At 43.4% G+C, this 23,440-nt stretch overlaps 2 protein-coding genes across 12 annotated transcripts in view; one reads left to right on the top strand and one right to left on the bottom strand.

The window, feature by feature from the left end:
- FAM151A (family with sequence similarity 151 member A) lies at window positions 1-22,717 on the bottom strand. Its single transcript, XM_053243702.1, has 8 exons — window positions 21,741-22,717; window positions 14,224-14,807; window positions 11,931-12,077; window positions 7,214-7,366; window positions 4,776-4,935; window positions 2,726-2,950; window positions 1,357-1,496; window positions 1-189 (listed from the first exon to the last, which is right to left on the bottom strand). Exons 2-8 carry the CDS (start codon window positions 14,354-14,356, stop codon window positions 134-136), a joined length of 1,014 nt encoding a protein of 337 aa, XP_053099677.1. The 5' UTR covers window positions 14,357-14,807; window positions 21,741-22,717; the 3' UTR covers window positions 1-133.
- Window positions 21,997-23,440, top strand: part of LOC128322452 (transmembrane protein 205-like) — an 8,174-nt gene continuing 6,730 nt past the window's right edge. The window contains exons 1-3 of one of the 11 annotated variants that reach the window (XM_053243710.1): window positions 22,364-22,584; window positions 22,885-23,001; window positions 23,315-23,401. The gene's annotated coding sequence lies outside the window, so the exon portion shown is untranslated. The other 10 variants (XM_053243705.1, XM_053243704.1, XM_053243707.1 and 7 more) reach the window with 10 other exon arrangements.

The following is a 23,440-nucleotide window of genomic DNA, read 5'->3' on the forward strand; positions in this document are numbered from 1 at the left end:
TATATATTCCATTTTTAACATTTCTTTTACAAATTCTCGGTGAGCTGATTACAGTCCAGTGGGACAGTCTGAGTCTCCTCTGTGAACTGAAAGCACTTCCATCCCGTTGATATAGCAGCCTCAGCAGATCCGTTTAAGAGGAGTTGATCAAAGTCTGACTGGTGGAAACTTTTTTTCTTGTAGAATTGACTGTTGGGAGGGAGAAGGAAATCAGTTTGTGCTGTGTACACTCAATGAGTAAGGAAACCTTTATTTTATCAAATATTTTTTTTACTCCATCTTTTGGGCCATAATGCCTCACAGAGCAGCTTACAGAATCCAAGAAATAAAACACAAGCTGCAATAAAATAAAACCCGCTATAACAGCAGCATAGGAATCCTTAAAAACAGAAACAAACAATATTTCCCACAGTAAGTGTGAACCAACTAGGTCTTTACAAAGGCTTGGCAAAACAAAGGTTTTTAATATTCAGTTAAAAAAACCCACACACCAGCAAGTGGGGCCTGACATACTTCCATGGGGCAGGCATTCTACAGAAGCAGCATCACTGCAGATTCACTGCAAACCTAAGAGTGAAACTGCTTTAGAATTCTGTCTTGTGATGTGAACAGAGTGTACCTAAGAATGGGCAAGTAGCAGTCTGAACCTAGCTCTGGGCTTGAAAATCCAGTCCATGCTTGGACTGCCAACTCAGTGGCAAAATGAAGGTCACCAGGTTCCAGACCACCCCATTGTTGCAGAGATCATTTTGGGCTCTGACTAACTTGAGGGGTAGGAGCTTGGCCAGATCGGGCCTCGGTTATTTATTTGTTCAACTTATGGCATGACTGTTCTGGATTTCTTCTATATGATCACAGAGTTGCAAGGAAATGCTGCTGACCTCAGAATTAAATGCAAACCATAAAGCTTTGTCAGATAAACACATTTCTTACAGAACAAAGAATAGGACTTGGATCCAATCTCTAATTATTGGTGCTTTGCCCCACCTGGTTGAAATGGTGAGGTGAGGTTTTAAACACCCTTATTAATGCTTAGAAGAGCGTTTGAAACTTTAGAATCTGAACTACAGCCTAAAAGGAACATAGGGAGCTGCCATTGGTCCATCCCTGTATTGTCTACAATGATGGGCAGTGGCTTTCCAAGGTTTCAGGCTTTCCCAGGAAGGGCTGGAGAAAACTCCTGCCTAGGTTCCTAAGCCTGTTGCATGTACTGGTTGCCTGGAAGAGGTGGGGCTGTGACCCTTGTACTCATGATGCATGATATGATATGCAAATATTTCATAATCTCTTTTGACTGTCCTCTTATCTTGGCTGAGGCATCTACTCTGCATCAAAAAGGTAAAGTTGAATACTCACATGCCATGTCTCTGAACTGAGATAAAACAGGCTCATAAATGTCATAATAGATTTGTTCAGGATAGCTATTATCTCTGATAAAGAGGAGATCTTCCACTGTAACTGGATCAGTCTTGCCTTGCCACAGGGTCAGACTGTACCTGCGAAGAGGAGAATTTGGGGGCTAACCAGAGATTCTCAGAAATAAACAAAAACCAAGAAAGTTATAACAGGAAATCCAACATTGCTAAGGGCCAAACATGCTCTGTGGGAGATCCATGACCAAAGCCTTGATGGTTTGGGGTACCTCTTTCCCTCCCCCTTCGCCCTGGTCTGAGAGGATGTGTGTGGTTTTGACTGGACAAAAAGATGCAAGGTGACACACTCATTTCCCCTCCCTCCGCTCCAATATTTTGTAAAGTTGTCAGCTGTCTTCTGCTGCACTACAAGTTTGAAAAGAAAGCATAAGATCAAGCAGAGAATTGAATGCAGTGTGTACTTTTTCCCTCCCCAGGACAGCAGCTTCTTAAAAGGCCATTGATATCTTTTGTTTGGAAACAGGATATTCAGTATATTGTAATTAGCGGTTGCCCTTTAGCCAGACTTACTAGATATCGAGGCGAGTCTTATGATCAGTGAGACTCGCCGGAAGGGAGTTTGCGGGGAGAGCGGCTTAGCCCGCTCTCCCCGCAGACGATCATTCATGCAGCCCTGGGTGGCCAGACTGGCCACCCACATAACTGCCAGCTCTGTCACAGAGCCGGTGAGGACCGGGCGCCGTGTGGCCCCCAGAAGTTCCAGGATGCAGGGCATCCTGGATAGACCCCTGAGCCCAGGAAGCGGCTTGCAGCCTCCCAACATAGGAAGCTGCCATATACTGAGTCAGACCCTTGGTCTATCTAGCCCAGTATTGTCTTCACAGACTGGCAGCGGCTCCTCCAAGGTTGCAGGCAGGAATCTCTCTCAGCCCTATCTTGGAGATGCCAAGGAGGGAACTTGGAGCCTTCTGCTCTTCCCAGAGCGGCTCCATCCCCTGAGGGGAATATCTTGCAGTGCTCCCAGTCGGGGGTCACCTCGTGTGTTGCTGTGGTGCGGAGCTGCGCTGCAGCAATACATGATCAAATAAGTGGGTTCAGCGGAGCACTTGCTCCGCTAACCTTGTTTAACAGGAGGAGTACTTTAGCGGGTTACCCACTTTGGAACCACCGGGCGAACCTGGTGGTTCCCATGGTGACTGGAAAGCGGGCTAAGCTCCCTTAGCCTGCTTTCCAGTGATTGTGAGAATACCCTCATCGCCTGCTAGTTTGTAGTGTCTGAGTAAACCTTCTTTTCCTAAATGTGTACAATGTCTGTTTGAAAAGTTTCAACATGTGCTGTCAATCTTTCTTACCTGTTCGACTGACTCAGAAGCCATCGCAAATGAGGCCAAGCTGGTCTTGCCATGACGGCTCTTATAGGGAAGGTGATTCGCTGAGGCAGCTTTCCCACAAGGCTGTGCATTTCCTCAACCATTTTCTGGGTGTAGGTCTTGTTTGGGAAGAAAGACAAGTAGAGGGCTGTCCATCCTGGAGAGATGGTACAGTTTGGGAACTTCTCCTGGATAAGCGAGAGGAATCTAAGGACAACAATATAACCACAACAGCATAAATCTCAAAAGAAGGTCCTCCCTGCACTGGGACAGGCAAGACTTGGAACATCTCTTGTTGGAACAGGATTCTATCTTACGAATAAGCAACTGATTGCCCCAGAGCTCAATCTAGCCCACACAGGCTTCCATTCTGGCCTCTAGTATGCACTTATCTTATTTAAGTGTATTCTTGTTTCCATGATGTACTCTAGTATGACAGGATGAGCAGAGATGCTACTAACCTGCAAAAGAGAGTCTAAAATATAGAAGGAAATCCTCTTTGGCTGAGTTGCGATTAATAGCTGGTTTCCAGGCACAGGCCAGCTTGGCCATCTGACACAATCAAATAGATACTTGGCATCTATCAAGGATTGTGTGTTCTCAGTCACTGCAAAATTGGCTCAGTGTTACCAGAAGTCTAGCTAGCGGTTGATTTGGAGCCTTTTCTCATGGGAACCATTGGCCCTGTTTTTAGCCCAATATGGCTCTGCCCCAGATACAGAATATATGTAGCAAGGTTGCTGTTACTATGCTGGATGGATGCAGGATTATTTGTTTAACATATTTTACATAACATGATTGTTTCCCAGGACATCTGGAGCAACTCCCCCTACATAACAGATGTCTTGCCATGGGTTTCATACAGTGTGGCTAGTGAGTGCACTGGTGCCCTCTTGAGCCATGCAGGCTGCCTTTTACTACATAGGTGGGTTGTTTACACAGTTTTTCCTAGATATGTAGACTCTGTCTACAATGAAGCAGAGCAGCAAGTCCTGAGCTTCTATGCACCTTCTGTCATGTGGGATTGGACCTGCAAAAAGCCATGGCAAGGGTAACCAAAGCTAGGCTTTCCTGCTGCTGTTGGACTACAACTCCCATCACCCCAAGCTTCAATTTATTGCAGCTGAGAAGGATGGGAGTTGTCCAGCAACTAATGAAGAGCCTCAGCTTGACCACCCCTGGGGGATGTGTACACCCTATCTGGGTGCTCCATTCACAATTATTCTTCTTTTGGTGGCAGCTAGCTTTGTTTATATGCCTTGTAGGATCATGTGTGAGTCTACATTAGGTTGCCAGCCCTCCAGGACTGGTCTAGAATCTTTAAGAATCGGAATCAATCAGTGGGTGACTATTGAAAGCAATCCTAGAAACCTTAATGGGTTCATATTGTAAAAAAAGATTTCGGGGAAGGGGTGTGAATCTCCAGCAATGGTTTCAGTCAGAGTTGGCAGTCCTCTTCTGTATGTGCTAAATGGGTGACAAAGTCTGCGAATTACTCCTGTGCCCTGCCACAGTTGGGATCAACAGCCAGTGTGGTGTAGTGGTTAGAGTGCTGGACTAAGACCAGGGAGACCCGAGTTCAAATCCCCATTCAGGCATGATACCTGCTGAGTGACTGCACCAGTCACTTCTCTCTCAGCCTAAGCTACTTCACAGGGTTGTTGTGAGGAGAAACTTAAGTATGTAGTACACTGCTCTAGGCTCCTTGGAGGAAGAGTGGGATATAAATGTAACAAATAAACATGTTAGGCCTGAATCATTGTGTGGCAGTCTCTTTGATCATTCCTGCTACTCAGTTTCTAAGTGCAAATTTTATTTCAGGCTAGAGTTCACAAATATCGGGTAATGGAAGATACTGTCCATCAAGAGTACACAAGATATTCAGTTTGTCTTAGCCAAAGGGTATAATACTTTTAATAAGAAAATAATAGTTCCTAGTCATCACCTAGTAATCACCACCATCTTGAGAAAGGAGGAATGCAAAATAAACCCTGAGACAAAGATAAGAATAGCTTGGTTTCATTTTACTCACAGGCTTGCATTAACTGCGGTGTTAATTGGCACATTAGGGCCTTTCAAAATATCTGCATTTAACCACACAGGCCTGTCAATATTAACACGAGATGATTTTTTAGCTAAGATATCCAGGGATGAACCAACAGTCCTGATGCTTTTGAAATCCAGCTTGATGGCTGTTTAGGGAAGAAGGAAACATTTGTGAAAAGTTGTGAAATCCAGTGGGTTCAGTTAGCATTGCTTATCAGCCAAACACTGTTCAAACGTAAGTGGTGTGCCTACATGCCCCTACTTTATAATCACCCTTCAGTGTTCAGGATTGGCCAGGAAATGGGCTGAAAAATAATGGAATTAGTAATAAGAAATACTACATTCCTGACAGCCATAAGACACTTGGACTTGGTAGGGGGTTGCATTGCCCTTTAATGCTTCAAGATTACTGCCTATTTTTGGTCTTTCCATAGTGGAAGAATGCATTTTCACCTCTTCCAGGCAACCCTGGACAGTAATGAAAGATGCTTCTACATTACAGTCATATAAAACAAGATGAGCTTTGTCCCATGTGTGGGCTTTCTTCTATTTCGAATCTTCTGTGAATCCAAAATTTCTCCTCTCCTCTTCTTGCTTGTGCTCAGCAGCAAGAGGAGACTTGTGACCTTTTCTTCCTGCATTTCTAAACTTCCCCCCCCCTTCCCATCTATTCAAGACAACAGAGGAGAGCTGGTCTTGTGGTAGCAAGCATGACTTGTCCCCTTAACTAAGCAGGGCCTGCCCTGGTTGCATATGAATGGGAGACTTGATGTGTGAGCACTATAAGATATTCCCCTTCAGGGATGGAGCTGCTCCGGGAAGAGCATCTAGGTTCCAAGTTCCCTCCCTGGCATCTCCAAGATAGGGTTGAGAGAGACTCCTGCCTGCAACCTTGGGGAAGCCGCTGCCGGTCTGTGAAGACAATACTGAGCTAGATGGACCAATGGTCTGACTCAGTATATGGCAGCTTCCTATGTTCCTATCCTTAGTCTCCTCTCCCCACTGAACCAGTTCTTTCTTCTACTTCTCTTGACCAAACCATTCATTTTATGTCAGTGGGCACACTGTTTCTCTTAGGAAATCGCTCAGGGCCTTACTAGCAAATGCTACCTCTACCAAACTCGAACTTCCTCAAATCCCTATGCAGCATGTGCAGAGAACTAGGGAAATGGAGGAATATTTGTCCTTGTTCTGGGTTTCTGCAGAAGGTGCCAGCAGTACCAAACTGCTGCTGCTCCTTCCTGCACAAATCAAAGGGGAAGGAAGGGAAGAAACGATCCCTCCTTTCTTCTATGTAGATTGGCAGAGATGTAGGGGAAGAAGAACAGGGGGCCTGCTGTGCTGGTTGGCTGCTTGCAGAAGGCAGCAGAAGTGCTGCTGGTATTTTCCGCAAAGCCCAACTTGCAGGAGAAAAGCCACCTTGCTTCTTACTGGGGAGGAAAAGGTAAGTAGCTTTTCTCCCAAGAGCAGGCCTTTTGTTGGAAATACAGAGGTCCCTGCCAGTGGGAAGGGGAAATTGCTGCTGGCAAGGGGAAATGACTTGATAAATGATTATCAAGCCAGAGGTTGCAGGTTCGAATCCCCACTGGTATGTTTCCCAGACTATGGGAAACACCTATATTGGGCAGCAGAGATACAGGAAGATGTTGAAAGGCCTCATCTCACACTGCGCAGGAGGAGGCAACGGTAAACCCCTCCTGTATTCTACCAAAGACAACCACAGGGCTCTGTTGTCGCCAGGAGTCGAAACCAACTCAACGGCACACTTTACCTTTACTCTTTACACACGACTAAACTCCTTCCTGGAAGGCACTTTCAATACACCTTTTAATACACCAGATGTATGATTCAACCATGTGCCATCTTGGATGTACACGGACACTTGAATGGGCTGATCATGCATGCACACAGCTATTTAGGTGCATGCCACACATGATGACTGTGTTCTGTGAATGCCCTAATTTGTACGCAAAGTGCTTTCTATACAGGGATTTTATAACGTGAGCAGCAGGCCCTGCTATGGAAGTCCCTGCCTGGTCTCAATACCTCTGAGCCTCATCCTCTTGGGCAAAGAGGCACCTTTCAACGTGGGGATTTTCTTACATTCAGCAGGCAGAGCGCAACAGTCCCTAACTCCCTGTTCAACCAGCATAGCATCCGGCAAAGAGTGCCAGCCCAGTGGCTGTTGCCAGTGTCTTCCTGTGGCCAAGAATAATGGTGTTATTCTTTTTCCAAACTGCTTTGAGAACTTTTTCTATTGGCTCTAAAGTGATGTATAAACAATATTCATTAAATAAAATAACTCCTCCTCTGCAGGTCAGTCATATAAAACATTTCAGTTTAAACCACACGTTGAACAACTTTTACCAGAAGCTTTATCATTTCCCAGCTCACTTCCCACTTCAATGGGTACTCTGAACATACCTTTATTGGATGAATTAAGCACTGCTTCCAGCCATTCCTGAAGAGAGTTATCGCTGTAGATGTCAGGTGGGTGGGCCATGATAGGCTTGTCTGTCTCATTGGGTGTGTTGTGTCCTTCATTGGTAACGTCTGCTTCCAGGACCATCACATTACCTATTCTCTCATACAGAGTGAATTAATAGTGAAAGAAGCCTTGTGTGGAGTCTGGAGTGTGCATCATAGCATCTTGCTGTGGGCTGACTTTGCAGAGAGGTACCATTTTAGACTTGGGAGGCTTGACTTCAGCAAAGTCCAAAGCCCCTGGCTGTCCTTAGAGGGAGCAGGGATTAATCTGAGCTGGGACTCACCAGAGCTGACCTATGCAACCTGGTTTCAGTGCCAGGACACAGCCTTTGGCCAAGTTAAGTGCTAGTAAAGAGTAATAGTTGTGACATTTTCAGACATCTTCATTTTCAGTGATCACTCAATTGTCATAACCAGCTCCCACGCATATAGACTTGTCAGTACGGTCTTCCAGACAGACATTATGACTTCCAGGTAGATTTGAGTCTTGGCACCTCTACTTCTCGAAGCACTGAAACAAAGCATTTCCTTTCATGTGTTCTTTGTATGGTGTGTTTTGAGCAACCATTCCTATTTTGTCTGTCCTCCTTTGGTCAGGGGCAGCATATGTTCTGTATTGTTACCTGAATATTTAGTACCACACTCTACTAAATACAAAGCACTGAATACATGTTATAAAGTGGTACCTTGCCAATTAAGCACCTGGAATTACTGTTTAGTCAGCATTTTCAACCAAGCCATTGTTGCTTTGACCAGCCACACAGGTCTTGGCTATCATGCCATCCTTTCTCCATCGCTGATGAACGTATACTTTTAGATAACATAGGAAATTGTTGCCCATGGAAAAGGAAGAATCAGTTTAGATTGCTGGCCAAAAATAGGAGTGCTTACACATCTGGACATTGAACATATTCAAGCCCCACTGGCTGATATTCTATCAATGACATATTTTAACACTGTGCTTGCACAACAAAGATGTGCTAGTGCAAGAAGATCGTGTAGGGGATATTCAGAATTGCCTTTTTGTGCTATTGTGCAAATGCTCCTTGCAAAGATGCGTCACAGGTTGCTCACCTTGCTGAGCAAGCACAAACCTGTTTGTGCTTGTGCAACTCCAGCCTGGGATGCAAGCTCCAGACTGAGTGCAACCAGCTAGCACAACAGCTTTGCACTAGTACAGTGTCCTTGCGCAAGCACAGTATTGAAATGTTGGCCAACAGAATTGGGGTTCTGATAATCCAGATAGTGGTTTATTTTAAATGTAGAGCAGTTCACTGGCTTTTGGCTTGCAATGCTATTTTGATGCTTTTTTACTGGGCAGCTGTGTAACCTGACCAGCTGATAGACATCTCAGTGGAAATCTCTCTCTTCCACACCCTCATCAAGAAGGATTCCAAAGGCCCCCTAATGAAAGGCTTGATTTCTCAGATAACATCTGATATGAGATATATCTGAGGAGGCTATATAAAGCTGATATATGAGTAGAAGTGTTCCACATCAGCCCGGAGCTTTCTGTTTGCTCCTCTAGTTTCATTATCGCAAGGTGATAAACCCCTTCAGACAGAATGCCATAGAAAACATAGTGTTCCATGTTGATGGAGCTGTCTTATCTTGTGCAACTAGAATCAATCACTCACTCTTATCACTACAGTCTGAGCCATCCTTTATCCTTATCACAGATTTCTGTGCCTTGATTAACCGTAAAGAATGTTGTGCTTAATATGTTAAAGTTTAGCAGAACTTTTCAGTTGTGATGACAACGTACTTTATTTAATGGAAGGAATACATATATTTTAAATCTAGACATTGCCCCTTACCTTACCTTCTGTATAGGAAAAAAACTTCACCCTCAGCCAGATAAATTGACGCACAAACTGTCTATGCTTTTCTGTCAATTAAGGCTTATTGGCAAATCTTATTATTCTTAGCAGTTTCATGTCTCTTCATCTTTCATGTAGTAGTGTACTGCCTGACTTAGCAGGTAGTCTCACAGCACTAAATGTACCTGTGAAAAGCAGCATTTGAGGGAAGGAACCCCCTTTAGTTGAAATACAAGTGTCATCCCTTCTACTGTATTGGGATGCTTCAGGGATAGAGGTGGCGAGGAACATATTGTTTCTCAGGAGCTGCACACAGGGTCTCTCACAGGAGTACACTACTTTCAGCAAACAAAATAAAATCTCTGTAAGCCTGTGTATGTGTAAAGACAAATCTACCACAAAGAGAAGTGGGAATAGTTTGGAAAAGGCCTCACTATGTTCAGTCCAAAGTAACAAGCCCTTTTCTCCCCTATAAAGAAATCTGCTCTTCAGTTTTTGTGAGTGGTTCAGTCTGAAGAAGCCAACTGTAGGCAGTACCAAATGGCTAGTGTATATGCCATCACTAACATACTTCCCCCCAAATCCCTATAGCAGTTTTGCAACTATGAAGTGATGTAAAAATGAATAAACAAATATACATGCTTACAGTCGGATGGCAGAGATTGTGGGGAGACTGCTAGCTGACCAAGTGTTTCATTTGCTAGAATGTTAATGTGCAAATAAATAATTATACATTTGTATCCCACTCTTCCTCCAAGAAGCCCAGAGCAGGTGTTCACTCACAATGGGTGCATTCAGTTCCAGTGTGGAAGCTTGGTTGAATTTCAGCATTCCTGGATTGTGTTTTCATCTAAATGTGCCCCTCAAATTCAACTGAGGGTCAATTTGGCCCAACTAAGAAACTTTTGTAACCAAGGTTTGTGGTTGGCTTGTTTGTTTAACTGTGCTTCAATTTGCCATCGTGTTGCGTCTGAACCGCCCCTGGTGTGTTATTCTCAGCTTGTTGCAAGAGCTCCGCCTCAACCAACAGAGACACTGGCTCATAGAGGCCAAAAAGCAGTCTATTGTGATTGCTCTAGGCAGCCAACACCTCTCCATGGTTTCTCCTTTGGACACACGCAGGAGAAACCTACCTAGCAACTACTTATGTCACTGCCAGTGTTCCCTCTAACAGGGAACTAGAAGTTGACTACAACTCCCATAATCCCCAGCAAAAGGCCATGGAAGTTGGGGATGCTGGGAGTTGTAGTCAACAACTTCTGGGAATCCCTGTTAGAGGGAAGAGTGGTCACTGCTAACATAACTCCTATAGTGTTCCGTGCTGGAAGCAGACATTGACCAAGTGATTGATAATGGAACCAAAAGGGCAGAACGGGACCTTATTTGGGGAGTGGGGTTTGGACGTGGCAAGCAATAAGTCTTACCACTTTGACACACACACACCCCGCCAGTGCAAAGCCCAAGCTTTATATATAAAGCGTGCATACTCTGTGGGTGAGTCTTAGAGACTCTCTACTTGTGTCTTCCTGTCTGTTAACTGAATTCTCTGCAATCGCCTGCCTCGGAACCATTCCGTGGTAGCATTACAATGCTAGCAGCTAGTCCAGCAAAAAGAGCTGGTGGCTCGTGCAGCTTTTCCACACCCATGTTGAGCTGGTGATCAGTGGCAAGGGAGTGAATGATGGGGCAAAGCTTTGCCAAGAGCTGGGCAGATTTGGAACTCTGGGTTGTGTTTAGAGGACTGAGCGAAGGGAGGGGCCAAACAAACCACCAGCAGCTAAAACAAACTGTGCCGTTGCTGATCATCTGCAAAGTGAACATCTGCTTGTTTTTAGAAACTCAGTTAAAATCAAACTGGGCTCCACATTTCATCTGAGAGAGCCCAATGCGCCCTTGACTGCATATAGGAAAAAGCCCCAGGCCAAAGCTGCTTTCTCCCTTAAGGAAGGGCTGTGATTGAAGAACTGTTAGTTCAGCAAGAGATCTGTAATTTGGAATATGTTCCTCTTGGAGATGATTTACTGTGTCTACAAAAGGATTTAGAGGTGGTTAGGAAAACCACATCTAGAGCCAAGGAGCACTGCCTAACAGATTATTAGTGTTTGTCAGCACCAGTTGTCTGATAGGCAGAGGAAGAGAGAGAAACAAGGGGCTCTTCCAAACCATATCATATTCCAACTTCAGAGCAAATTAAGATGATAAATAAAAAGAGAAATCCACCTGACATACAAAGACATTATGTAATATTCTTAGCCCCATTTGTTGGCAATATGAACAAGTTGTGCCTTTTCAAACTCCTTTTATTCTACCTTATTTGTGGATCACCACCGATTGCCAGCAGATGGCACTAAGAATATCACGACATGTCCTTGTACATCATGTGGATTTTCGCATTGTATTTGTCATTATTTGTACTAAAGTTGGAATATATCACCAGCTAGAGCCCCATGAGCCCCTTTCCTGAACTTTTGCTGTGCATGCCTATGTCTGGTAAAATATGTACAGTGGGGAGTGGCTCTCTTTCTGAGGCTCACCTTCATAGCTAGCTTCCTCCTCTATGGCCAACAGAAACAAAATTAAGAAATATATGCAACCATAAATTATGCAAATGAAAAGATATGAGCAACATTTTGCATAATTTGTTCAGGCCACAAAATGTGTTGACACAGAATTGAGTTTTTTGTGAGGGAGGGAGTAGCTTAGACACAGTCCTGCAATTAGCGTGTGCTGAATAATGTGGGAGCAGTTTTTACTTTGAAGCATCAATTCCTGTCTGCTTCAAGTGCTTCTATCTATTTATATCAAAACTGGAGAGAGGAAAACACATGTCTTACTTCTTAAGGCCTCTTCCATCTCACTCTTTCGATTTGCAGCATGGTACCAGCTGACTAATAATCCATCTTTTCTGTTTATTTTCCTTAGATTTAGCAGATAATCCAACATATCACCACCCGTATCAAAGGCTGGCTTGGGTACAACATCTGAAAGATCAAGATCCAAATATGAAATTGCAAGGAAATCAGTAAGGATATGCATAATAAATACTAAGCCAAGACAAGAAAGGGGATTAGAAAAAGTAGTAATACAACTCTCTTTTCTTTTCTGGTTTTGGGGTTCACCCACTAATAGGGAACATGAGTTGGGATTAGAGCATTGTGAGACAGATTAGTTTCATCCTGTTGTTGAAACAGTAATCCTGCTCAGTATGAAAAGAACCATAGGTTCAGATATTTGGTGTATGTGCTTAGTTGAGGAGCCAATAGAACTACCATCTCTAGTTTTGGGAGACAGCTAGAAGAGATGTGCTATAGGGGTGTGCACGGAACCGCCACACTGCAGTCCGGCACTGGGGTGGGGGGTAGCTTTAAGAGTGGCGGGAGGGTTTACTTACCCCTCCCGCCGCTTTCCCGCTCTGGCGCTGTAATATTACGAGTAATTGGGGTGGCAGGATACCTCCCTGCCACCCCTTCCCCGATGTTGCTCTAAAAAAACTCCCAGTAGTCCTTTGTGTGCGCGCACGTAAACCCTCCCGCTGCTCTTAAAGCTACCCCCACCCCTGAACCGAACCACCCAGGTCCGGACCGGTCCGGAGGCCTTTATAATGGCCTCCGGACTGGTCCGGGCCCATCCCTAATGTGCTATGCTATGTTGCAGGAATGAATCAAGTATTTTTTATTTCTCCAAGATAAGCCCTCAAGGCAGTCAATGACATTAATAAAACAATGTAAACAATAATAAAACACAGACAATATGAGAACAAAAACCAGATAGCTAAGCAAAGCAGTAAGGGAATAGCAAAGGAATTTCTCCATCTCAAACTTTTTAAACAGCTGCAAACTTTGTTGCTAGTCAAAACATGAGCAGGGAAGTGGGCAGGCAGGCCTCTCTAGGGAGGGTATTCGGCAGCTTAGGTGCCACTGTCAAAAAAGTCCTGTCTCGTGTTCCTACCCACCGTATTTGGATGATGAAAAGGACCATCAACAGGGTGGCATCAGATGTTAAACAGAGTACATGGGCAAGTTCATATGGAAAATTTCATCTGGTCTTTCATTCAATTTGCTTCAGCAAGGAAATGATCAACACTTCTAAATGAGACATTTTGCTAATGGATTTAGTATTGGGTGCCTGAAAGCTATGAAGAGCTTTTGAGACTCAAATGGGTCTGAATCTGGATTTGGAGCAGGATTCACGTCTTGGCTCTGCCCCAAAGGCCTTAATTAGCTTTTGGCTTTACTCTACCATTTGCCATATAAACATGCCCCTAAAATGTTGTGAAGATCCATGATCTGCATATCTAAAACTCTGTGCAAATTGTGAGCACTGAATAGAAGACAGGCACTCAGCTTATGGAGGATTCTGGGTTGGGGTAATATCTGACAAGACTGTGAACAGTTCATCAAAGTTGGTGGGTTGAAGCTGTATATACCTCAGAGAAATCAACAGTGGCTGACATGCTGACTAAATTTACTAGAGGAAATCTTATTAAAATTTAGTATTTTAGAATGCCAGCCAGTGAATGCAGATAACCACTCAGCTATCTTCTGTTTACTGATTTTTGTGTGTCATGGAATTAGCCCCAGGAATGTCCTTATTAGGCTAAAAGACCTAAAGTAGAACGATCTCTTTACTGGACCAAACTGTGTAAAAGAATACAAGAGTCAATCAATCAATCAATCAATCAATCAATTTATTATTGCGGCCGTAGGCCATACAAGAGTCAACATTTCACAGAACAACTCCTCAGAACCTGCTCCCTGATAAAGAGTTCTGTGAAACAAAACTAACTTACTTCTACATCAACCTAAGTTGATGCAATCAACTTAGTTGGATATCATTTTATAAACTTGCAATTATTAGGATCAGCCAGGCAGCCACTATCTTTAAGGCCTACCTGTGGCAAATTTCATGGAACACAAAGCAGTTGATTACTTGCATAATTGCCTCTTGTGTCACATGGATTGTACAGGCAAAATAGCATGTGCCCCCTTACCTGCTGTACTGTAGGGCCTGCCCAGTCTAACACAAGGAGAATAAATCTATAGATCTTAACAGTAGTTGTGTGAACCCCGTAGTCATACACTGGTGCAGCTTTGATGCCAACAAATTCTGGCTAGCTTGGCTTAGTACCTTGAGGGGAGTTCCTGGTGACTGCCAGAGACACTGCAAGAACTGTGCAAGCAGAAATTGCTGTCACAGCACAGATCACAGCAACTGCAACTCCTTTTCCTCTAATGGATGGGCACATCATATTGGAATCCATAATGTTGTTTCAGCACATCAGCTCCTTGGCAGCTCTGTCTAGAAAAATTGCAGCTTCCTTCCAAAACTAAGATGAGAGAGTAAGTGAAGGCAAAAGGGGAATTGGTTAAACTTCAACCAGAACCTTTGTGTACCGAAGCCAGAGGTTGAAGCACAGCAATCTTAATGCAGCAAATTTTCTTCTTATTTTGTAGAAGTCTCCTTTTAAAAATCTGGAGTAGCTTTGAAGGAATTTCCTTCCAAAAATCCACTATGATCTTGAGGGGATATCCTTAAGAATCTGTGAAGCATTCACTCTCATAATTGAGTCTTGTCTTGCACGAGTTTCTCATAATATCACACTACTTTGGCTAAGTTTTCTTTAAATATTTCACTGACACACAATCTGGTGCTTTCCTGGACAATGGTTTCCTCTTGATTTTTCTGATCTTGATTTCTTCTGATGACACTATCTTTAAAAAAATAAAATAAAATTTAGTTCTTCCATTCCTAGCAGGATTTTCCTCCTGAATCCTGGTAATCACATGTCACCTTGTTTGAGTGGCAAGCTCACAATCTGGACTAGCCATAGAAGATAAGAAAGACTGTGAACTTTCTAACTCAGAAATAATTGTATACACATTTCCTGGAGTTATAGGAAATCTGCCCCTCCTTCCTTTCACTGTCCTTTGGGAATGGCAGGAATTTGAGACCAAAGTCCATCTCCCCAAGTCAGAAGGGGGGAGGGGGAAGAGCCAGATGTTCCCTCCCACCAAGAATTTCTTATGATACCATGTGTGTGCAGGCAGCTACTCTAAGACCAACCCTTCCTCTTCTGAACTGTTCCTTTAATGCTAGCTAAACTCTCATCAGACCCCAAAGAAAGATGTGTGCTGGTTTTAAATGAACAAGTTCAAATAATACAGACATGCTCACTTCTAAGCCTTCCTGGCCCTACTAGATTAAGAGGAGGTATTCATCTGAAAAGCCTTTGTTAAACTTACAGCATGAACCACATGCCCGCTAGAAAATGCAGAGGTTCAGGTTCTCATAACCATTCAGTTCATCCCATTGTACATATAGGAGACCTGAGACATACCTCTGGAAATCCTACTAAAGCTCTTAAGCACTGAGCTTGCTTTGCATATCCCAAGACAAGGTTGGGTTTATATGCTGGACCAAGTCCTCAGGGTGTGCTTATACTTGCCTAGTGAAAACCATGGCAACCAGGTACAAGCTGATCCAGATTGCAACCAACGCCACAAAGACTATGGCCACAAAGAAATGTGAGAGTTACTCTTTAGAATAGAAATCTCAGCATTTCCTTTCTATAAGTCCCTACTGGCTGCTGTGAATCCACTTATTTCCAAGTGAACCAGAGATAACTCTCAGTTGTATTGCTTCCAGCTGACCCCCAAACAATCCTGATCAATAGTTTTGTCTGGGGTTTTAAGTTCTGTACCCTCAAAGTGTGTGTGTATTTATTTGTTTAACATTTATATTCTGCTCTTCCTCCAAGGAGCCCAGAGCGGTCTACTACATACTTAAGTTTCTCCTCATAACAACCCTGTGAAGTAGGTTAGGCTGAGAGAGAAGTGACTGGCCCAGAGTCACCCAGTAAGTATTATGGCTGAATGGGGACCTGAACTGGGGTCTCCCTGGTCCTAGTCCAGCAGTCTAACCACTACACCATGCTGGCTCATGATCATGCCACATCACATGATCAAACAGATTTAATTTGCAGCAAATTCAAGTGGTCTTCTCATTGCTCCATTGTGCTTCCAGACTTCTTCTCAGCCTATGGCGCATGCAATTTCCCACATTGCCCATCACAGGATAAAAAGCATTGGCTGACATATTCCACAGCATTATGCAGATGGCTCTGATTAGCCCATGCTGCTGCAAGCATCCGAGGAAGCACCCGTGGTGTACAAATACTTCAAGTAGTGCATCTGTACATCAGGAACAAAATTTACATTTGTTTCCAGCATGAGTTGTGCTCCTGAAGTTCCAGAGCAGAACTTATAGATATTTGCACACTGTGCTCTTGTGCAATGCTGCTAGTGTTTTCTTAGATGTCTGCAGTAGTGGGGGGCCATTGGAGTTGCCCGTATAAAGCTGTGCAACATGTCAGCCAATGCCTCCATAAGACAGACAAATCAGGTGACCACTCCGTGGTGTTGCAATGCGACTTGCACTTTTCTGGGTCAATTTGTTGCCCTATGAATCAGCTCTCAGTATGGCTGCTTTGAAGGAAGAGTTTGGCTAATTTTCATGTCCTCCAAATTTTAGGTGGCTTCTTTGAAGGAACCAGTTGTAGTATGTATGTAAATAGTGCTTTCTTGATTCTTTATGACTTGTTAGCTACTTTGGATTGGTTTTGGACCAGATAAGGCAGGATATACATTTTCAAAATAAATAATATCCAAAGAGCCACTCATTGGGGGTGGGGTCTCAAATTAATATCTACTTCAGATACAGTAATTATACCCTGTACCCACATGACCTATCTTGGTCTGTCTGTCTGATAAATGTTGGTGTTTACTACACTGATAATGCATAAATAAATTAATAAGTGTATTGCGGAGACATACACATGCACACATTTCCAGTCAGAGAAAGACATAGTAAGGTGACACTGCCTCTTTTTCAAAACTGTCACCTCAAAGGTTGTTCCATTAATTTATACCATGAGCATATCTGCATGTGTTGAGAAGAGACATCATTTCACACAGTCAAACAGAATGAAAGTAGTCTGACCCCAGGATTGATGGGTTGGGGAGGTGGCTCCTGAGTTGTTCATTTTAATTAATTTTCAAGGCCATCATGTGCCAGAATCCCGATTCTCTTCAAAACCTCCCTTCTACTGCCACCTGCTGGGTGATATATGGGAATGAGATGTTTGAGTGCTTTTGGTTCTATCTTTACAATATTCCTCGTAGAACTCACTGGAAGTTCCTTCTCAATTCCTGAAATATAGGGTTTCAGCCAACAGATGAGTCTGTATAGTATCTCCCCCCCCCCGCCACGCCATTATTGGAGAACAGAAAAATCATGCATAGGTGGATTTTGTAAGAATCTGCTCTATAATGGCAGACCAAGATCTATGGGGACCATTATCTGTTCCCTTGCAGCTCTTCAAAATGGTGTTTCGTCTAGTGACTGCTTATGGTTGTATCCAGATGCGTCCAAACAATACAATATTGATATGTTGCTGTTTACCACATTTTTATCCCATCCCTCTGTCCAAGGTGCCTATGGCAAAATGTGATTCCACCACCACCAACTGTCATTTTTATCCATGCAACAACTCTGTCAGGCAGATGAAGCGGAAAATGATTGGCTCAAGGTTATCCAGTGAACTTCAGAGCCAAAAAGGGATTTGAATCCTGGTCTCTCCAGTCCTAATCTAGCCACTGCATTTTTATAAAATGACAACCTAAAATCAAATTAATTGTGCGATGAGCTTTTTTGTATCTTACAGCATCCTTCATCAGATGAACATGTAAACACTTAAGAATGTTGCTTTGTTACTATGATCTTCTGTCATAACAGATGATGTTGTTTCACAACAGCATTCACATGTTGCACTGGAAAGAGGGGGCATAAAATGGAATAACCACAAACAACTCATACCTATCTAAAGAAGCCGGGGAGCCAAAAGCAGATGTTCTCAAAAGACTCAAGAAATAATTCTCCAAAATGTTTTAAATAGCCATATATATTTTGAAGAAACTGTTGATTGGGTGGTTTGTGTAAAATAGAGTCGTTCTTCCTGATGACCTACAAATACCAAATTTTGCCTACACAATTCTGTCACTGAAATTAGCTTTACACTACTTTTTACTCTGGAATATGCTCAGGGAAAGGTTATTTTTTATATTTAGAAAAAATTCTGAATATGATCATTTTAACTGTTATTGCTCTTAACAGATTTTTAACACTCAATCAGATTAATAATTGCAAAATGACATCAGGCCCAAGAAGATTTTTCTCAGATTCAAATTTACCATTTATTTATGTTAATTATTCAATAAAATGAATAATGTTTGAAGTTGAAATCCTGCACATTTCAAACTGTTATTTTACTTCCCTTTTGCATGCAGATTAATAAAAACTACCTATTTAATTTCTTGCAATTTCCTACCTAGTTATTTCTGATTCTTGGCTTTATTCAGTCTCACATTTTTGAAATTTGTATTTCATCTGGCTCTTGCCTTAATTCAGCAGCGGCCAGCAAAAGCACTAGAGATTTCCCATAACGTTGACATTTGGGCCAAGCGAAGCAGATCCAACCATATCTACTGCACACAGTGCACTGAGTTTTATTGTAAATACAATGTATGCAGCGTGAAAGTGGCAGCGACTTTCCCGAGCACTGAAGTGGGAACAAGCAGGCCCTCATTGCAACTTGCAACACTTCCTGTTCTAGAGTACTAAAACTAGATATTCTAAAACTAGAAGAACAGCTGGCATGTATTTTATTTCTGTATGTGTTTTCAACAATACATGCCACTCTAGTCTTCATCTCTCAGAATGTCTAACAAAAATCACAATAAAACACAACGTTAAAATCAGGCATGAAGCAGTAAAAAAGAAAAAACAATCACAGAGCAAGAATAATAAAACCAGTGGCAGGGCAAAAAAACCCAAAAACAAACCAAAACCCTCAGCAATTAATCAGGGCTCTATATATTCTGCACTGAAAACTTTAAGATTATGCACCAAGAAAAATCTGCAACATATATACAATATGCAGCAGATCTGTAACATATATACATTATGCAGATGAAGCAGATTCGCATGTATTTGCTGATCTTTCATAATACTTCTGCTGGTCATGAGGAAAAATGCAGGATACAAAAGCCTCATGGCCAACTACTGAAATTTCTGCTCAGCTCCACCTGTCTTCTGAAATGTCACCAAAGACTGCAATAAACTGGGATCTGACTGGCTGTACACAAAGACCTGCAGACTTTTGCCCTCCTTTTTATTCTCTGTCCATATGTAAAACAGGGAGATTGTAGGATTCTGGTAGCGCCACTTGCTGGCCTGCTCTTGCCTTCAGTTATTTTAATCATATAATTTTTTGCGGCAACTGCAGGTTAATCACTGAATGCAAGAACCCTGCATTCAGTGAACCCTGCTAACTTGACAAAGAGGCACCTTTTTAATGTGGTGATTCTCTTTATTTACCAGGGGGAGAGTAACTGGCCCTATCCACCCCCAGCACAGTTCCTCCAGTGACTTTTGCTGGTGTCTGCCTTATGTTTCTTTTTAGCTTGTGAGCCCTTTGGGGACAGGGATCCATCTTATTTATTTATTATTTCTGTATGTAAACCGCCCTGAGCCATTTTTGGAAGGGCGGTATAGAAATCGAATAAATAAATAAATAAATAATATAGGTGGCGTTACTGGAATTATGTGAGAATAATAGTCCTTCCATCTGTATGCCTTTTGGAGAGAACTCCACCTTACCATTCACTACACCTACAAACACATATTACACATACTTTTTAGCCCATTACACACAAAACAACAGTCACTGTCTCAAATACTCGCCTGTTCTGTGTGAACACAAGCTCCCTGCAATTCTACCCATCCAGTGCCGATTTTTTGAGGGCATTGTGCCTCTCATTTGCAAACAAGGCCCAAGTATGGGTGGAGAAAAGGAGACACTTCATCCAAACCTAGATGTCTAGGGAGGCCTGGGTTGGGTTGCAAGCCTATTATCATGCAGGGATGGAGCTAGCAGTGTTCACCTGCATTCAGAGAACATGGGCCACTGGAGGGGTGCCAAAGGCCCCTCAGTCACTTGCCATTTGCCACTCCTCCACCCGCCAAGGCAGTTCCTGCTGCCTGCCATCCAAGAGGAACAGAATGAGGCCTCCCTGCTTCTGAGCAGTCCCTGGGCCTGATGGGAATGGGAGGCATGCATGTACTCTGCCTCAGTATCAGAGACATGTGAGGGGCACCATGGGTGTGTGTATGAGAGAAAACAAAGGCCCCCATGTCCTAGCGATGCCACTGTTATGCGGAAAAAACAGAGGCTAAACTGAGGATGATTGCACAAACTTATTTTCCTGTACCCATGGATGGTGTGTTCAGATCTTGTGAGATTTCCTGGAGCCAATCAGAAGCGGTGTTAGAACAAAAGAAGCCACGGTCAACATGTTGGCTCAGGCCATCCTCTTGAATTAGAGGGATATTCAGGAGTTATTGAACTAGGTACAGTGTTCCTGAGTTATGCCATGCCCTGCACTAATGCACTTCTTAACCATCCCCCAGGCATCCCTGGGTTCAATGCTTGTCTGAGGAGGGCAGTACTGAATGGTAGCATGCTCCCTCAAGTACTGTAAGCCTCAGACTTCTTTAGTGTCTGAGGCACATGCATGAGAAACCAATAGGGGTGGCATCTGATTGGCAGCAGGACAGAGGGCTATTGACATCCCAGGGATAGTAAGAAAACAGAGCTGCCGATAGGATTTACAGGCCCCAGAACATATAAAAGGAAATTAGGTAGGCTTCTGGTTTCCAGAATGCAAACAGGAACTGACCCTACATCCTAAGGACATGCAACTGTGCCAAAAGGGCATTTGCCTGCTCACTAATGTATAGTTAAGATACATACCCTAATGTCTTGTCTGGCTATAAATACTAATCAGAAACTCACCAAGTTAACCAGAAGCCTGAATAAAGACTGATCAATCCTCCCATTTTTCGTGACAAAGTCTTGAATTGGGAGTGGGAGGGAAAGGGGGCTCTGGAGAAATGAACTTGGGCATCGTCTGCAAAGCCTTACACAGGCTCCTGCCCTGCTAGAGGTTTGGAGTGCACACATCATGAAGGCAGTCAACACTTCTGGTAAGCAACCTGCTGGTTTAGGTACTATAAACCAACTCGAATTGATATGATGATGGCAGATAAGCGTTCCTAGTTTTTATCACATCAAAACCTTAAGACAGGGAGCCCTACTCTGAACTGCAGGCCATAGAGGATGTGGGTCATGTTTTATTATATTGTAACTTTTACAGGGATTCACGTGAATCATTAATTTTACCTTTGATTTAAGGATTTACCAGGCAGAGGAGATGAAGCATATGTTTTATTTCTTTTATCAGATCATCAAACCCACGTTACAATGTGGCTAAATTTTGCTTAATAGCAATGAATATATGCCAACAACTAGTGACCACTGTAGTCGAATAATTTATCATGCCACTGTATATTTGTAAAGCTATATTGTTGCTATGCTGTACGGGTATGATATTATGTTTTTCTGCTTGCTTCTGTACTGGTCAAAGACGGCAATAAAGTTTATCTATTTATATAAGACAGGGAGCAACGGAGCTGCACACAACTTTTCTTCAGGCAGGAAAACGTTTTGAGCAAGGGTTTTAGCCTACCTGCAGAGATGGGCTATTATTTGGGATCAGATGTATTTTTGTCTGGGTCTAGCCACCCTTAGGTTAGAGTTTGCTTCCAACGCAGCAGCAAGCGGCTGCAAAAATCCACCCGGAGGATGATGGACATCCCTTTGGGCTCCGGAAAAATGTAAGCGGGACAAAGATGATAGCTTCAACCAAAGCTTGAGTCTTGCCTGACTCCGCCTCGGGGTGTGGCCAAAGGGGTCCTCGAAGACCCGTCCAGAGTGAGTGAGTGGGCGCGCGGCCAGTTCTGCAGCAGCTGCTTTGCCCCAGCAGCTCAGGGCTTCTCGGAAAGCCAGGTGCGGGAAAAGAGGATCCACGACCCAATTTAGCGGATGGGATAGGAAGAGATTCAGGAGGGAGTGGGACCTCCATGCCGCCCCATTATCACTGGGACGCGCTGGCAGCCATCGTGCCGCGACGCGCCCTGTCCCGTTAAATGGGCAGCCACGCTGGATGAGGAAGCGGCTGCAGCGCCGCCTTTTCTGAGGACGGGATGGAGTTTCCTTGCGTGCGAGCGTCTCTTTCGAATTTGCCTCCTGTTTCCCGCGGCTGAGAAGAAGCTGGGTAAGGAGGACGGAAGAAGAGGCACGTGCCCAAAGAGGCGTGAAATCCCGCGGGCGGAGGGGCCTCTGCGACACGCCTCCCTCCGCTCTGTAATTCTGAGCACCACGCGGCGGCAGCGGATTTCCTGCTTCCGCTTTGCGTTCCTGCCGCAAGGGGGACTCTTCGCTGCACTGACCCCAAAACGTAGTTTCGTCAGTTTATACAAAGTGCTTTTCTCTGCAAAATCTCCGGGTTCGCTTGTGGACTTGACCAGAGTGTATCCTTGGTAGAGAATATCTCGCTTTGGAAAACTTGCGCCCAGTTCCCGACCATATCCTTCGAGTTTACTTGCTTTGGTGCTTGATTTAGCAATAGGCTATATATATATATATAACGATGTTGCTAATATATTTGTGGGTTTTGAAATTCTGCAAACTGTGGTATTTGTGTAGGGAAGCAAGCTGAGGGCGTTACTGGAAAAGGCGAAAGATCTCCGATATTCTAACTGTAAAAGGATGAATTGTCATGGTGGTGAGGAAATGTGTGCGTTAAAGTTGATATTTCCTTAATTGTTAAGGTCTGAACTGTGTTGTGCACCTTGTTCATACCCCTATTACAACCCCACTTGCAGACTCTGCTGTCTCAAAAAGGGGACATCTTTTGTACTGGCTTGCACTAAGGGAGATTAAAGGTGGTAAGCGGAAATATTTCCTATTATTTTAAGTCAGACCTGCTTATAAAGGTATAAAGTTCTAATGTACTTGTTTCTGTGATATTAGTACAGAAACAAGGAGTAGTAGTTTATTCTGGGTTAATTTACCAGGGTGTGCTCTTGTTTATGTATCCCAAATTTAAAACAAGTGTATCTCTAATCTGACAAATCTTTGGGAAAGCTCCTTCCAGCCTCTGCACTTTCTTGTGTGTTGCAGGGTGAAGGAATGAGGAAGGCATGTGAGAGTTTGAGTGGCTGTTATTTAAACTGACTATTTAGGATTGTTTTTTCTTAGATGAGCCTCTTGAAGTTTGGATAGCTCAATCCTAAACAAGTTTACTCAGATGTAAGGGCCACTGACTTCCATGGATCTTAATCCCATGTAGGTGTGCATAGGAGTGCAGCTTTAGAAAACTGTTAA

The sequence above is a fragment of the Hemicordylus capensis genome, chromosome 4 (genome assembly GCF_027244095.1).
Source record: "Hemicordylus capensis ecotype Gifberg chromosome 4, rHemCap1.1.pri, whole genome shotgun sequence".
NCBI lineage: Eukaryota > Metazoa > Chordata > Lepidosauria > Squamata > Cordylidae > Hemicordylus > Hemicordylus capensis.

Excerpts from the sequence above, each read along its gene's own strand:
- FAM151A (XM_053243702.1), bottom strand. The coding sequence starts at position 14,356 with ATGGATTCCAATATGATGTGCCCATCCATTAGAGGAAAAGGAGTTGCA. Across the intron at positions 12,078-14,223 it reads CACCAGGAACTCCCCTCAAG|ATGTTGTACCCAAGCCAGCC; the intron begins GTACTAAGCCAA and ends TTGATCTTTCAG. Across the intron at positions 190-1,356 it reads TCAGTTCAGAGACATGGCAT|TCAATTCTACAAGAAAAAAA; the intron begins GTGAGTATTCAA and ends CCCTCCCAACAG.